The 17,445-nt window shown below is 39.5% G+C and overlaps 1 protein-coding gene across 3 annotated transcripts in view; it reads right to left on the reverse strand.

The window, feature by feature from the left end:
- The window catches only part of DGKI (diacylglycerol kinase iota), a gene marked incomplete at both ends in the record, with an annotated part of 483,096 nt that overhangs the window by 140,367 nt on the left and 325,284 nt on the right, over positions 1–17,445 (reverse strand). For 2 of the 3 annotated variants that reach the window (XM_080700835.1, XM_080700836.1), the window contains one exon: positions 16,797–16,996. In XM_080700835.1, the coding sequence (XP_080556961.1) occupies positions 16,797–16,996 (200 nt within the window). Of the gene's footprint in view, positions 1–11,759; positions 11,823–16,796; positions 16,997–17,445 lie in introns of all 3 variants that reach the window. The other variant, XM_080700834.1, reaches the window with a different exon arrangement.

Raw genomic sequence — 17,445 nt, forward strand, 5'->3', positions numbered from 1 at the left:
ATGAATTTATTGGCCATATGAAATTCTTCTTTTTGGTAGTGTCTATTTAGTTCACTTGCCCATTTTTGATTGGTCATTTATTCTCTTAATGCTTAGTTTCTTGAGTTCTCTGTTTTTTACAAAAAATTAAGAAATTGAATGCTCTGCCTAATATGCAAAAGCTAGGGAGAAAGTGGGACATAGAATGAGCTCTAGAGGAAGAAGGAGATACTATAGATGAGCAAATAAGGCGACCTAACTGAAAGGATGGGAGGGGGAGAAGAGGGAAATTCTCTAATGTCCATGATGTACATTAACAAAAATATCAAAGTCAATCACTAAGTCAAACATGAGAAGGACTGAAGGGGAGGGAATGGAGCAGGAATTGGGTTAGGGCTAAGTGGGTGATGTGTGCATGTATGCCTCCACCATCTTGTATTCCATTAAGATATATGACTAAACTGCACCAATAAAACATTAAACAATGTATGTACTTTAAAACTTAAATGCAAAGGCGTAACATTTGGTCAGTGTTACACAAACAAATGCATGGTTCCCCCATATGTTCAACACAGATGGAAGTTACCATGGGGAAGGAAGAAGTGCAGAATAAGGAGGGGTGCTCCAATGGAAAACGTGTGCTCCACACTGTGCCCCTTTTTCTTATGTTAATTGACCTCTTGGAGTAGGATCAATCTGAGGCAGAGAGAGGGAATTCTTAGGGAAACTTGCAGAGCATTGGGGGGAAAAACATCTACTATCCAAGGTGTAACCTGCGCTCTAGTGTGGAAACTAACAAGGAAGCCCAAGTCATCTTTCTTTCTTTCTTTCCCTTGGAATTTTCCATCAGTGCTATCTTTTTGATAGAACCTGCAGAGAGGAGTGGCGGAAAAAAAAAAAGAGGAAAGGAAGAGATGGCATTATGGATGACTAACAGTCAAGAGATGGTGGACAGTGAGAAGTTAAATCACTAGTAAGATAACGCAGAAAGTGTGGGAGTCTGGCAGAGACAGAGGAAAGGATGGGCTTGGCTTCTATTCAGATGCTTAGAGAACAAATAACTTTGCTTTTCAGTGAGTCTAAAATTAGCTCTTATGCTCCACTATCTAACCTAGGGCTCAAGCATTTTTTTCAATTATGTGAGCATAACAATTTTCTCCTTAAAAAAACGTTAAAAATTTTTCCTTGATAGAAGTAATGCATGTTCATTAAAATTAATCAGCAAATACAGAAATTCAAGAACAAAGCATTTACAATTTTACCCCTCAGATCATCACCTAGGAATGCAAGAATAACGATGACAAAAGCAGGAACGGCAAGCGTAGTCACAGTATTTGAGGTACGTGGCACTTTCTGTTACCCACAAAACTGGTTTTTGGAACCAGAAACTATGATCCCGAAATTATAATCCATAAATCAGATATCTGGTCAGATTTCTGCCCCCGACATGTAGCACACTTCCAAAAGCTTGACTGGCCAGTGAATGCCATTCATCCTGAGACCCTGGCAAAGGTCTGTGCTTGGCCACCAATGGCTTAATTCATTAAATTAAACCATCTTGGTGACTGTAGAGGTAAGCCTCGTGATTTACAAAGGCAGGCATGTAGCCAGGCATGGTGGTGGCGCGGGCTTGTAATCCTAGTACTTGAGAGGCAGAGACAGGGGTATCGCAGGTGTGTGGCCAGACTCAGCTACTTAGTGGAGCCCTCTGCAACTCAGTGAGACCTGTTTCAAAAAAAAAAAGAATAATAAATAGGGCTAGGGGTATAGTTCAGAGGTAGAATGTCAAAAAAAAATTGAGGTGGACATGTAAATGTCTACTTTGGCAATCTTTTGACATGAGAGTGGGAGAATAAAAATGTGTTCTGCATTACACATTACTAAGCCTTATTTCCTAATTAAAGAACCCAGTATTAAATAAACAGGATGAGCAGACCCCTCGTAACATATTACAAAATTTAAGATAATGTTAGAATAGAAACTTTGATGGGACTAGTTGAAAAAGAGAATTGCAGAATTTCAGACAGCACTTTGAAAGACTCAACTGGTTTACTTTTGTGTTCAAAGGCATAAAGATTTTAAACCACCTATGCCCAGTTGGTTTTCTTCAGTCATGAAGATTGAAGGTTCTTAGTCCTATATTTGTAGTTCTTCAAGAATAATATCCTAGATACCCAAAACGATCTCAAAATATTAGGATAGATTTTTTTATGAAAAATAAACAAATAAATATATGATAGTTTCACCTTAAAAAAGAAAAAGAAAGGAATATTCTCTGGTAAGAAAGAAAGCAAAAAGAAATATTGAAATGTTATCTTTAAGTCATCAAAAGCTTGGTATCAGACAAATGAAACTGTTATGTGAGATTATCAACGTTAATATTGGATAAATTGCTATAAAACTAGATGTCAACCACTAAGCCAAGCATGGGAAGGAGGGATAGGGAGGGAACGGGGTGGGGATCGGGTAAGGGCTGACTGGGAGATGTGTGCATGTATGTCTACAAAAGTATTATTTTTATCCCATTATGATGTATGAATACAGTGCACCAATAAAAGAAAAAAAAGAAAAAAAAATAATAATATCCTTAAACTCAATCTTAAAATCTCTAAAAAAACTGGCATATCAAAAATACTTCCTTTTTTGCCGGGCGTGGTGGCGCACGCTTGTAATCCCCGCGCTTGGGAGGCGGAGACAGGAGGATCGCGCTGGTTCGAAGCCAGCCTCGCTGGCTTAAGAGACTCTGTTTCCACATAAAAATATTTAAAAATAGGTCTGGGAGTGTAGCCCGTGGGAGTGTATCCCGGAGGTAGAAGGGCTTCCAGGAACCCCAGTACCACCAAAAAAAAAAAAAAAACTTCCTTTTTTTCTGAGTAAAACTCCCTTTTGTTTGGAATGAAAAATCAACTTACTTTCATCCTTTACCAAGAAGCTCGCACTGATCGGAAGCATTTTAGAATTTTAGAACGTCAAATTCTATTCAGCCCGTGGTCAAATATGACAATGTATGCCTTTCTCCTGAGTCTAACTCTGCCTTCCCTGAGGTACCAAGTAAACCCACACAATTAAGCCTTGGGATACATCCTGTTCGTGTTTAAGCTGTAGCTGGTATGTAAGATGCATCATTACATTTATCATACGCTGCTGGTAGTTCAAAATGCACCGGTCTCGACAGAGCCGGGCTGAGTATATCTGCAGTACTTACTGAGTCACTACAGTGGGGAAGAGAATGGATGAGGCGCAGTAGTCCTGTGCTTTAAAGGGCAGCAGAGATGCCGAGTGTGGTGGCACGTCCCTGTCACCCCAGAACTTAGGAGGCTGAGATGGGGATTGCAGGTTTGGGGCCAGCCTCAACAGCGTATCAAGGCCCTCTTCAACTTAGTGAGATCAAGTTTCAAGAATAAAATACACAAACTAGAGCTAGGGTTATAGCTCGGGGATAGAATGCCCCTGGGTTCAATCCCCGGTATCAAACAAATAAGCAAACAAACATGCAAAACAACTCAATCACCAACAACAAAACCCAACAACAACAAAAATAAATAAGTGCCAGTAGAGAAGTTCTGAACCCGGCCAAGGTGGACCACTATAAAAGCTGGACAGAATTCATAAAGTACCATCTGAGAACACTGCAAAGAAATGACAGCAGCAGATTGGCCAGAATTTTAAAATACTATCATGCTGCTGGTAAACTTCAACTGGACTCCAGGTGGCACAGGGCCAGGAATGGCCCCTGGGTGTGGAGCCAGCTCTGGGAGAGTGCCTGGGCACTAGAAGCCAACATCACTGCAAGAAGAGTGCAGCCTAATACAGGAACTAAAGTCATCACTTTTCAGCTGAAGAACTGAAAAAGGAGCCCTAGAAAACCAGAACGTACCAGGAATGATGGCAGAAAAAGAAAAGCTCAGAAAACATCTCCTTAAAGAGGTTTATGGACTCAGGGGGTCCATCACTAGGTGGCAAATACATGATTGTAGCCCTAAACATCATAATGCAGATATGATGAACTACAATGTGTGTGAACTCAGCCCAGGTCCTTGGCTGGCAACTTAGTGTGCATACCTTTCACAGATACAAGAACAATGAAAGTCCTGTGAACACAAACCTCACATTGTAACCACAGCCTTGAGCAGGCCAGTCAGAACTTGTGGCCTGCACTCAGTCCGATCAACTGCCTATTAAAGCAAAGAAACAAGAGAAAAACCAATGCTTCCATTTTAAAGACCTGTAAAAGAACAACGGAATAAACCCAAGGCAAGCAGGAAAAAGGAAATAATAAAGGGCAGAAATCAATGGGTGAACGGAAAAATAGTAAGACCAATAACATCAAAGGTAGTTCTTCAAAAAGTAAATAGAATTAACAATTCTCTATCAAGACTAAGGCAAAAAAGAATACAAATTACTAATATCAAGAATCAAAGAGTACTATTACTGCACACCTCATGGCATGAGAAAATACTATTAACAACTCTACTTGCATTAGTTAACAACTGAGATTAAATGGAGAACTTTATCGAAGATATCACTCAACTATTTAAAAAATAAAATCCACCAGTGCTAAAACAGATAACTGTAGTAGTCAGTCCTACAGCTTCTGAAAGCAACTGACTGAAAATTCAAAAGTCTAAAATATTTTGAGACCCAGATGGCAAATTATAACAAATATTTAAAGAACAAATAACCCCTGTTAATCTTTTACAGGTATATCCTGATAAAACATGTCAACAAAAATCTATAACTAGTCATCTAATGAAAAAATATTTCTCTCTAATATCAGAGACAAGGCAAGGATGTCCATTCTTAAAACTCTTATTCAGCATCATACCAGAAAAAATAACCACTGTAATTACGTAAAAGAAAAAATAAAAGACATACAGGAAATGGAAGGAAGGGAGGAAGGAAGGAAGGAAGGAAGGAGAAGAAAAAGAAAGAAACAAAGTTTAATTCACAGATCAGTATTTCTTTTCTTTTATTCTTTTTTTTTTTTTTTTTTTTTTTTTGCCATACTGGGGATGGAACCCAGGGTCATTCTACCTCTGAGTTATACCCCCAGGCTTAATTTTTTTATTCTTTATTTTGAAACAGGGTCTCAGTTGGTGTCTCACTGAGTTACAGAGGCCTCACTAAGTAGTTGAGGCTAACTGCAAATTGTGATCCTTCTGTTTCAGCCTTCCAAACATTGAGATTACAAGCCTTCATCACCATGCCCGGCTCTTACAGTGTTTCTATACATTATTAGCATGCAATTTAAAACCAAAATTTTAAGAAATACCCCCCAAAATAAATGTCATGTGAAATAGCTCCAAAAAGTAAGATACTGACAGAAAAATCTAATAAAATATGTCCAAATCTATATGCTGAAAACTATTAAACACTGATGGATAAAATAAACATAAAAACATACAGCATTTAAGAATTAGAAGTCTCAACACACTAAAAGTGTCAACATTTTCTAAGTTGATCTATAGTTTTAGTACATTTCTAGTCAAAGTCACAGCAAGATTTTTTGAGACAGGCAAGCTGTTTCTAAAAAATTATGTGGAATGATAATGGAACTCAAATGGCTATGACAATTTTGAGAATAAAAAATACCTTTTGGAGAATAACAATATTTTAAGATTTACTATAAAGTTATAGTAATCAAAAAATAAGGTACTGCCAAAAGTATAAATACATAGGAAAATGGCACAGAAGAGAGACCAAAAGTGAATCCAGATGTGTGTGGGAGGAGAGTATGTTCATCCAATTGATTTTCTTTCTTCTTCTTTTCTTTTTGTACTGGGGATTGAATCCAGGAGCATTCTTCCTCTGAGCTATACCTCCAGCCCTTTTTTATTTTTTATTTCAAAACAGGATCTTGCTAAGTTACTGAGGCTGGCCTTGAACCTGTTAGCTTCCTGTCTCAGTCTCCCAATCATTAAACTGATTTTTTACCAAGTTGTAAAAGGCAATGGATCAAGACAGATGATCTTCTAGACAGTTGATGCTGAACCACTGAATATTGATACACACAAAAGATTAACCTTGTCTTAAACAGCACAAAACTAAATGAGGAAATAAACTAAACTAAATGAGGAATTAAAAACTATAAAACTGTTAGAAGAAAACAAAGGACAAACTATTTATGACCTGGGATTAGACAGAATTCTTAAACTTAGCACCAACAAACAGGGTTCTATGAAGAATCAAGTTATCATTTGGACCGCATGTTAAAATATACCATCAAAGGACTGAAAAGACAAGATATATTCTGAGAGAAAACATTTGAAAAGACTTAGATACAGAATACATGGTGAATAAAATTCAAAAGGAAACAAAGAGCCCAATTTTTAAAAAAAAAATGAGCAAAAGACATGAGTATATATTTCATCAAAGAGTAAAAAATGGATGGCGCATGATCACGTAAAAAGATGTTCAACATCATTAGCCACCTAGGAGAGGCAAATTAGAGCCACTTGTGATAAAGTGACAGTCTTATTAGAATGGTTAGTATTTCTAGCATATGATTGGTTAGTATTTCTACCATATGATCTAGAAATACCACTTCTGCGTATCTACCCAAAAGAATGCAAACCAAATTACCAAACTAATGCATGCATATCTATGTTCACAGCTACACAATTCACAATTGCCAAGCTATGGAACCAGCCAAGATGTCCATCAACAGATGAAATGATTATAAAACTATGGGATATGTACACAATGGAATTCTACTCAGCCATAAAGAAAAACACAATTATGTCATTTACAGGGAAATGGAGAACATTATACTAAGTGAGATCAGTCAGTCGCAAAAAATAAGACGTCAGATGCTTTCCCTAATATGCAAAAGCTAGAGTGAATATGGGTCATAAGAGAATCTCTAGCTGAAGAAGGAGATACTACAGATGAACATAAAAGGCAATCTAACTGAGGGAATGGGAGAGGGGAAGAGGAGAATTCTCTAATGTTCATGATGTACATTAACAAACATATCAAAGTCAATCACTAAGCCAAACCCAAGAAAGAGGGAGGAGGAGGGAATGGGGCGGAAATTGAATATGGGCTAACTGGGCGATGTGTACATGTATGCCTCCACCATCTTGTACTCCATTAAGATGTATGATTACAATGCACCAGTAAAAAATGTTTAAAAAATGTAGACAATGCTAAATGCTAATTGAGCTGCAAAGCAATGAGAACTGTCATATAGTGTTTGTGGAGACGTTAAATGGTAAAATCGTCCTGGAAAAGCTAGCCCATTTCTTATACAGGTACCATGTGACCTAGAAACTCCATTTCAAAGTGTCTAACCTAGCTGGGCGTGGTGGCGCATGCTTGTAATCCCCGCGCTTGGGAGGCAGAGACAGGAGGATTGCGCAGGTTCGAAGCCAGCCGCGCTGGCTTAAGAGACCTTGTTTCAAAAAAAAAAAAAATAGTACAAAATAGGTCTGGGAGTGTAGCCCAGAGGTAGAAGGGTTTCCAGGAACCCCAGTACCACCAAAAAAAAAAATTATCTAACCTAGAGGAATGAAAATTCTGTGTAATTTATGCTTAAACCTGATCAGTATGTTTATAGAGTTTTACTTTACTCATAATCAAGACTCTTTTCAGCAGATAAATGGGTGGACACACTGAAACTCCCATATCCTGGAATACAGCCCAACAGTGAAAAGCCACGAATGGTTGATATATGCAAGGACTTGGATTTATCACAAAGATCTCAAGTTCAGCCGAGAAAACCAGCTAAAAATGGGTAACATGTTGTACGATCCCACTTAAGCTAGTCTCAAACATACAAAATGGTAGTGATTAGTGGTTGGATTTTGACAAACAGGAGGGGATGACAAGAGTGTGAGAGACTACAAGAAGTATTTTGGGGGTGATTTACTGATCTGTATCCTGAGTATGGTGATGCTTCTATGAATCTCTACGTACCTGAACACTCAGAGAACTATGTGAGCACAAATGTGCTAGCAGAGAAGCCAATGTTACTGTAAGTTTATTTATTTTATTTTATTTTACCTTAATTTTCATATTGGAGCTTGGATACAGGAGCATTCTGCCTCCAAACTACACTCCAAGCCATTTTTATTTTTTATTTTTGAAACAGAATTTCTCTAAGTTGCTAAGACTGGCTTAAAACCTGCAATCCTCTTGTTTTAGCTTCCCAATACTGGAATTACAGACACAAGCCACCATGCCCAGTTTTATACATTCATTTTAAACATTAAAAATAAAAAACCAGCCGGGCGTGGTGGCGCACGCTTGTCATCCCCGCGCTTGGGAGGCAGAGACAGGAGGATCGCACAGGTTCGAAGCCAGCCGCGCGCGCTGGCTTAGGAGACCCTGTTTCCAAATAAAAAAGTATAAAAACTAGGTCAGGGAGTGTAGCCCAGAGGTAGAAGGGATTCCATGAACCTCAGTACCACCAAAATAAATAAATAAATAAATAAATAAATAACCAAATCAATTAACATTCAATGAAAAGTCATTCACACTTTGAAAGTACAACCATAACCTCTACTCGGATGCCTATCAAATTACATTGTATTCTATTGTAGGCAACTTAAGTAAATCTGTTCCTGATATGTCCATTTCCCATTGAAGAAACCTTTGCTTTCTGATCTTTCTATTTTCAGTATCCCACAGAGTATCTGGTATCCAAAGTAATCACTTAATGTTTGTTGAAAGATGAAAGAAATGAACGAGGTGTAAATAGATCACATTATTTCATTTTGATGGGAGAAAGGCCAGAGAGAAATCAAACCTAACAAAAGGTAGCTACAAAAGAGTCAAGAGATTCTAGAAAGACATATTTTGCAGTTGATTTTTTTCAACACCTGCTAAAGAGGAGCGAGTCGTTGAAGCATTTAACATGAATGTTCATGATGTGTGCAACGGAGTGTGTACATGTGTCCTTCAAAGAAGACGTTACTATGGGCAGACTTAATCTTAAAGAGTTTATTTACTATCGTCAATTTGTGGAGAAATATTCCTTGCTTTGTTTTTTCCTCCATAGTGGATGGGGCCACTAAATACCTTTGAATCATATCCCTCCATTTATAGGCAGCCATATGTGATCAAAGCATAAGAACTTCAGAATTCTTGGCATGAAGCTGAAAGTCTGATGAGACACAGACATCGGTAACATGTTGCGAGCCCTAAGAATCCACTCGTTACCTTGTCACCACCATGCATTCTCCCTCCCTTTAAGAAGCTCACCAGAAGGCTAAAGAAAAGGGGTTACATTAAGAAGTGTGCCTTCAAACTGCTTCAAAGAAGTCACATTTGCTTCAGGAGCAACAAAAAGAGATACTTCTCTGAAAGAAAAGATTGTCTATTTAAAAAAAAAAAAAAAAAAAGCTGCTCTGAGCAGAGAATGGCCAATCTGAGAACCAAAACAAATCAATCTCAGTGCGTGATACTGGCATGCTTGACTTTTGTAAGGACCGAAGCAATGGTAACATGCTTTTTGATCATTTCTGAAAATAGCAAATAGCAGTCTGAGAATATATCAAAGCTAAATGATCACTGCTGGGATATAAAAAGACACACTACACATGGTTGTATTTGGGCTTTTTTTTCCCCACATCCCTTGCTTTATTTAATAAAGTTCTGTTATTTGATTTTCAAAACAATACTGGGATTTAATATAATTTTATTTCATTCATGGTTTATCATTTACACAAAGATCTATAACATGTAGTTTTAAATATAGGTTATATATTGATAGGATATATTTTTGATCAATATTCAAGCTTTAAAGTAGCCACAGTTTAGTACCTGACACTCTTTGGAAACAAACATAGTAATTTACCATACCATGCCACACATACTTTTGAAGTAGGAAATGAATGGCCCCACTTAAGACACATGACTAAAATACAAACGTAGCTAAACTCAACTAGTGATAGAAACATGACTCTCACGTGCATTCCTCTTCTTAACAATTCTCACTTCCTTAAAATCTATTGTCAGAGATTTTGGAAATAATGATCATTAAAAGTCCCTTTGAGAACTTGTTTAGTCAACTTTCCTACATGGGATGTAGAATGTACCCCAGCAATAACATCAGAATTGGAATTCAAAATCCATTTACTTATTAATTTTTGAATGTATAACTGTATAATTTTAAGCGTCAGAAATGAGGACTTTACTGGGTTTAACCACTAGATCTTCAGGGTAAGCTAGCATCTGACACTGAGCAAATGCAAACTAATTATTTTCTGCTAATATTTTAAATAAATGAATAAGTATAAGGTTAGATTAAAAAATAGGATCCTAAAACTAAACATCAAAAAAATCACTTTTCCATGTACTAATTGTATTCTATCCATTCATCCAACCAACCAACTACCGTTTGTTTTCAAAGCGCTTGAAGACCTGTGAACAGGACTGGAAACACATACATCCGTAGGGATCCTGCCAATGACCTCCGCTAGACCGAGTTTGGTGTGGGATATACACAGATCATTACTGTGGTTAATACCAAATTAAACCTTAAGAACTATAATAGGTTCATCAATAGTGAACTGCAGGGAGGGTATAATTAATTCTGACAGCAAGAACCAAGGAAGAATTATTTGAAAAAGCAATTACTCAGCTGGGCCTTGAGATATACAAAGGATCCTGACAGATAAGAGGCAGCAGGTTAGAAATTGTCAGGAGCAGGGATCTTGAAGCCACAGATTTCCTGAATTTGAATCTGGGTCTGACTTATTAGCTTTATGACACTGGGCAAGTTACTTGACCTTCTGTACATTATATTTCTCGTGTAGACAACAGAGATATTGCATATGGCATAGTGTTGTTGGAAAAGTAAATTAGTGGACATCTGTATATTAGTACACATACATCCAGTATGTACACACATGTACACAAACATCTGCAACAGTACCTGAAACATAATAACCACTAGATAAGTATATATCAAATGAATAAAAAGAGGGACAAAGCGGAAGAAATAGCACCAAAAAATCCTGAAGCGACATTCTAAAAACATTAACTTTAGCTTGTTTGGTTTCAACATAAAAAAATTACACCCTGGAGCACATTAAACACAAATCACTACATGTATCTAAAAATGTATTTTACTATCCCAACTGAGAGCTTTGTGTCATTGATTTTTTTTAATTTTAATTGTTTTTGTTGTTGCTTTTGGTACTGAGGTTTGAACCAAGGGGCATTTTACCTTTGAGATAATCCCCGAGATCTTATTTTTTATTATTATTTTTAAATTTTGAAACAAGGTCTCACTAAATTTCTGAGGCTATCCTCAAACCTGAGATGTTCCTGTCTCAGTCTCCCAAGTACTGGGATTACACGCATGAGGCAATGCATCTGGTTTCATTGATCTTTTATTACAACTATAAGGGTCTTTGATGCACTTAAGACTCTACCCATAACTTTCGGGGTCCATCCACAAATCAAGGGCCATGGATATTTCCTTAAATCCCACCTCGATCGCTAGACAATGCAATGGTCGAATGGTATTGTCAATTCCACCCCCACCAATAAAAACCCTATACTTAGTGTGGAATACTATATAACCCCAGGCCAGCTAATGAACCTAAAGAAAAAAATTAAACCGCTAATTCCTAGAGGACGGAGACATAGAGAACACGAAGAACTTCATAGCTCCGTTTTAAATCAAAGGAAGATCAAGGGAGCAATTACGGCGAGGAGGCTTCCTTATCCAGAGGCGCAGACCTGTGAAGGCAAAGGACACCGCGGATAACCTAACCCTGAGGAGCAGAAGAGTCAGGGACAAGTGTAAAAACGCACGGCACTGTACTCACATGGCGAAGGAGCCGGGGGGAGCAGACACGCGCCGCAGGTCCGCAGCTTGCACCTGATGGATGCTAGAGGCAGGCGGGGAATGAGCAGCGGAGACAGATCAGCAGAACAGCGTGGACAGACAAGGACCGAGCCGGGGAGAGAGAGAGAGACACACAGAGTTTAAACAGAAATTAAACAAGCGCGTCAACAACACTGAGTGAAAGGAAAATCAAGCCAGCCAGGAAAATAATCCAGAGAAGCCGGTGGTAGCGATTAAGCCAACAGGACACAGGGCAGCGGCTGGTTCCGGCAAGCCAGGGACTGGAGCACGGGCCAGTGCAGGAGGGCAGGCTGCGGCAGGAGGGTGAGCGGCGCCCTGGCTTCGGGTGCAGGACACCCTGGGGAGAGGAGGTGCCACCTCTATGGCGGAGAGCCGAAACTGGCACCATACCTGCCCCCCTGACCTGAGGCAACTCAATCCTGTCACCTAGCCCCCGTGGTTCCCCAGATGTTGTAGGAACACGTGCATCAAAAAAATGAAATTATTTAATATGTATCTTCTACTTACAGGAAAATGTGACCAGAACATATTCCTCCCGTTTTTTATTTTTTCTTCTCATTTTGGTACTGGAGACTGACCCCGGTGGCATTCTACTTTCAAGCTACACAGTCAGTCCTTTTTATTTATTTATGTTTTTAAATTCTGAAACGGGATCTTGCTAAGTTGCTGAGTAATTTGCTAAGGTGCGGAGGCTTGGCCTTGACCCTGAGATTCTCCTGTCTCGGCCTCCCAAGGACTGGGATTAGAGGTGCGCATCACCACGCCCAGCTCTATTCATTTTTATATTTATGAAATTTTAGAATTCTGTTATTTTAGCAATGATGTCTGAGAAACGTAACTATGGAGATAGCATTATAAATCTGATCCATGTATGAGTCACTGATTCAGCACTGTAACCATGTCTCTGAAGCTATGAGGAGCATTGGGAATCCTGTAAGAAAAAGTCTAGGGCCTCCGACAGAGCAGAGAAGAGACATGTAGAGGCACGGTGCCACTGTATTAATACATGGTGCAACGGAGCAAGTCAGAGCACCACAGGAGCACCGAGGAGACAGGTCACAGCTCAACTAGGTGGAAGAGGATGCTTAGGGAAAATGCTGTTGCAACGGAGTCTTGACCTATGAGCGAGAGCTGGCTGATGGAGGAGATGAGGAGAAACTGAAAACAAGACCATGCCGATGCAGGAGACAGGCTGCTGCTCCAGCAACGGCAGGTAACTGTGGAGCCCGGGGAGGGGAGGAGGATGCAGGAGGCGACCATCCAAACAGTCTGTGAGCCGAGGATACAATCTCCACATCTTCAAAATGGCCATTTTAACTGGTGTATTGAAAAAAAGGCAGGTTGTGTGATGGGCAGCCACAGAGGAAAGAGGGGAATTAAATATGAGAATATTTCAGAAATGTTACTAAAAGGTAACTGACAGGGCCTTTGTTCTACGGCTATTTTTCTGAAAGAGAAGATAGATAGTTTGAGACTTAAAGACGTGGGTGATGAATAGAGGCTATAGATTTCAAAGGAAGGGGTAGCTAGGCTGCTGGATGTATAAGAGTGGAGGTGACCGCGATGGCTCTGGCTGCCGATGCCATGGTTCCATTTTTACAAACACGAGCAGAATAGGCTCAGGTGGATAGTGAGAAAGAAGATCAAAGAAAACAGAGTTAATGAGCCCAGTTTTCAGCACATAATCCATGGCTGCTATGAGATATTAAGGTAAAGATGGCAACAAAGATGTTAGATATGATTTCTCAATTTGTAGGAACTAAATAAAAGCCCAGGCTGATGTCAGAGACCTGAGATACAACCTCCCCAAGAAAGGTCAGATCCGTGAGGAGCTCCAGCATTCTTAAGGAGAAGGAACACGTGTTTGGGAGCCACAGCATAAAAGTCTCAAGACTTCCTCATTGCTGTGCTGTGTGAAAGGAGCCTGATAGCGTAAGATGAACTGAACAGCTGGCCTTACCTTATGGGGAACACACACACACACACACACACACACACACACACACACACACACAATTTTCACCTAAAACTTGAAAGACATTTTAGACACAAGTTCTTTTTATCTTCTGAGAAAAAATCAAAGAGGCAAATAAAACAGAAGAAATAACCTTTGTGAAAAAAAATAATAAAGAGGGAAAGAAAAAAGAAGGAAAAATGGAAGAAGAAGAAGAAGAAGAAGAAGAAGAAGAAAAAGAAAGAAAGAAAGAAAGAAAGAAAGAAAGAAAGAAAGAAAGAAAATGAAGTGATGAGATAACTTTTAAGTATCTCTTCCTTCCTTAGACAGAACAGTTAATTTCATACAATGATGGTGAAGGCAGAGGAAATCCTGGAGTACCAGAGGGTTGAAGAAAATGTCTTCAAGGCAAGCCTGGCCTTAGATTTAGACTCAAAACTGTGGTTGAAAAACCAACAGGAAAAGTGACATTAAAAAGCAAGAATGACTAGAGAAATAGAGAAACAACCCAATCGCAAAGGGTAAAGAAGATCAAGGTGAATGAAATCAAGGATTTTTGAGCAAGTATTACATGTGAAGTAGGGTTTTGCTTTCTTTTGGAACTGTGTTATTTATATAGATTTTCTTTAAATATAGTGTTGGATATGGATAATAATTTTCCATCTGTGTTAGTTAAATTATTTGCTATATTAATTTTTACCATTTATATAAATACACACACACACACAAACACACAAACACACACACACACTTTTTCCCCAATGAAAAGTGTGTTTTTATTCCCATTTCACAAAGGTCTTTCATAGGCCTGGGCTGCTTAGATGTCACTGCCCTCTGGTGGGGAGTGAGTAACTTCATTTTTTTTTAGTTGAGACTTTTTTTGTTTAATGTAGAATATATTAAAAATGGCACACGTTCAGACTGTGTTTGGTGCCCTCTCCCCGCCTTGCTTCCCCTTCCCCTTTCCCAAAATAAGTGTCCAGGTTAACCATGCTATATTCATACTTGCACACATTCGGATGTAGCTCCTCCATTAATCAACCTCAGCCTTCTTCCTCTCCTATCCTTCCATTCTAGCTTTGCTGAGGTTTCCCCTCCATTATCTGGAGTCCCTCTGGTATCCATAATACTCCCTGGTTTGGGCATATTAGAGAAAACATATGTCCCTTCTCTTTCTGTGCTTGGCTGATCTCACTTAACATAATGTTCTCCAGGTCTTTTCATGTTCTTGCAAACTTTTTTAAAAAACCTGCCAGGCTAAGCACAGAAAATGATACCCTACGTCATATGTGGCACGAGGACACATGGGGTGGGGGGAAACAGAAGTATTTGTGTTTAGTTTTACATGTGAAATTCTAAACAATATGGTTACTGAGCAAATACAAATTACTTCTTAACACAAGGGGAAGAGTTGACACTATGCAATTGAAAACAATTTCATACCCAAGAAAGCTATTAAACACAAAAACACTTGGCATGAGACTGCAAGATCTTTGCTTATGTATTACAAAAATGCTTAGCTTCATGATACCTTTCTAAGAGACTACCTACAAGTGACCCAAACATATATGTTGTGGTTCAACCTGAGAGGTGGCTTTTCATTTACCCGCTTATAGATTTCTTTAGTTGGACTCTAACCTTTCTAGAGAAAGCCTGGCGAGCCATATGACCTGTCTGACACCCCACCTTCTTGAGTGTATAAACTCGATAATTATATATTCAACCTAGAAGAAGGAAAAGGCAGGAAGGATGAAAAGCATCAGGAGTTTTGCTAGCTGCAAAATATAAACAAAGCAAGAAATTCAACTCAACAAAGCTCTGCAAGATGATGTGGGCGACATTCCAAGGAAGTCCAGACTCCGGGAGATAAGGAAGGAGAGGATTTTGAGCCTCAGCCTCAGCCTTAGAAGCAGATGCCAAAAACTAAAAGACTTGGAGGACACTGTCTGCTGCTGCTCCTCGGCATCTGCCACCACAGAGAGGTAACAGGAGCTGCGGCACCTGTCACTGGTTATTCTAGGAACTTCTCTAGGTTGTCACCTTGACTACAGGAACACAAGGCAAGGCATGCCTTTGCTTTTCAGGCACTAGGAGGAAGCCAGCTGCTGTTTAGTACAAATAGCTAACCATGCATCACAGGCCACGAACACAACTGCCTCTGAGGGCCCCTCACTGTGACAGAAAATGACTCAAGGCTAAGTCCCAAAATGGCCGTAGGCATATGGGCATGACATTCAAAAAGATTTCCCAAGTCCCCTTCCTTCCCCATCCACTTCTCTCATCCTAAATAGACCATTAAGTTGGTAATCAGACAAAGACACATTAAAAAATGAATATTCACTCTAAGTCATCTAGTCATTTATTGTCTTACCTCAAATCAGTTTACCAAAATCTGTTGCCTCCTGTTCAGGAGGAACAGCGGGTGTTTGGTTGTAGAAACAGTGGGTCAGCTTAAGTTAGGACAATAGCACACTGCCCAGAAAGGCAAAGCTAAGCCAAAGTCCTGGAGCACATGGAACTCCACAATGGAAATGTCAGGAAAGGGGCCACTCGCTACCAGGCAGAGAAGAATGCAAAATGAACAGAGGACAGCAGCTTGGCCAACCTTCTGCTAGTGGAGACACCAACCCTCATAAAGGGACCCTAGTAAAGATCAGGCTAACTACATGCCCCCCAACAAAAACCAAAAATAACTCTTTATCTGCATACCATTCTACAACCCTAGAATCACTCTTAATGATACTTTGCTACTACCGGTGTGTGCATGTATATATACAGATCTATATATGCACACCCAAGTAGTCAGGGAAGAATGAGCATCTCTCTCTTTTATGGTAATAATTCCCAAAAGAAGGGTCACATGGTTGTATAATAAACATAACAAAAATAGATGTGTTCCTGGAAGAGACACCAAGGAACTACTGAGTTTCCTGGACTTCTCTTCCCTTCCCAACACAGTGAGGTCCCTGATCCATGCACATGCTCTGCGATTCGCTCTCCGAGGTCTTTGTGTTAACCCAGGTATGCAAGGAGCATACTCACTCATTGAGTAAAGGCATGGAGGTTCTCCTCTTGCTCTTCTGTACCATGTTGGCCTGATTCCTCAAGGAGATTCGAATCATTGCTGGGGCCAACCTACAGGGCTCCCCATCCACCTGCATGGGGATGGACTTGTAAGTGAGGAGCATGACTTCCCGGCACTGGTGCAGCCTTTCTCCGTGGCCTCCCACCTGCAAGGCAGCCTGTGGAAACAAGGTGAAAGGGAGCCAGGAGTTACTGTGACTTGTTTAATCTAGAAACCCTGCTTTGCTGGTGTGGCGCTCTGGGTTCGATCCCTGGTTCCAAAAAGACAAAAAAAAAAAAAAAAAACCCTTTAAAGCTAAAAACCCCAAGTCCACTGTATCTAACTAACCAAAGAGCCGTTGATGAACATAGTATAGTTTCTTAACCATCATTTTAAGGGAGTGTTGGGCAAAGCCTTCCTACAAATCAACTAAATAATCAAAGTTTTGATGAGGTTTATTGTAAATTCTCATGGATAACCATTTCATTTTGTGTATTTTAAATTTAAATTGAGTCACGCTAGTTTAATACATAAGTTTTCCTTTGTATTCTCTGTTCCCATCAAATGGCCAATGGAAGTACAACACAAAGAATATAAAAAGAATGAAGCATCTATTGCCAGTTTCTA

Source organism: Muscardinus avellanarius (genome assembly GCF_963383645.1).
Source record: "Muscardinus avellanarius genome assembly, chromosome: 9".
Taxonomy (NCBI): Eukaryota; Metazoa; Chordata; class Mammalia; order Rodentia; family Gliridae; genus Muscardinus; species Muscardinus avellanarius.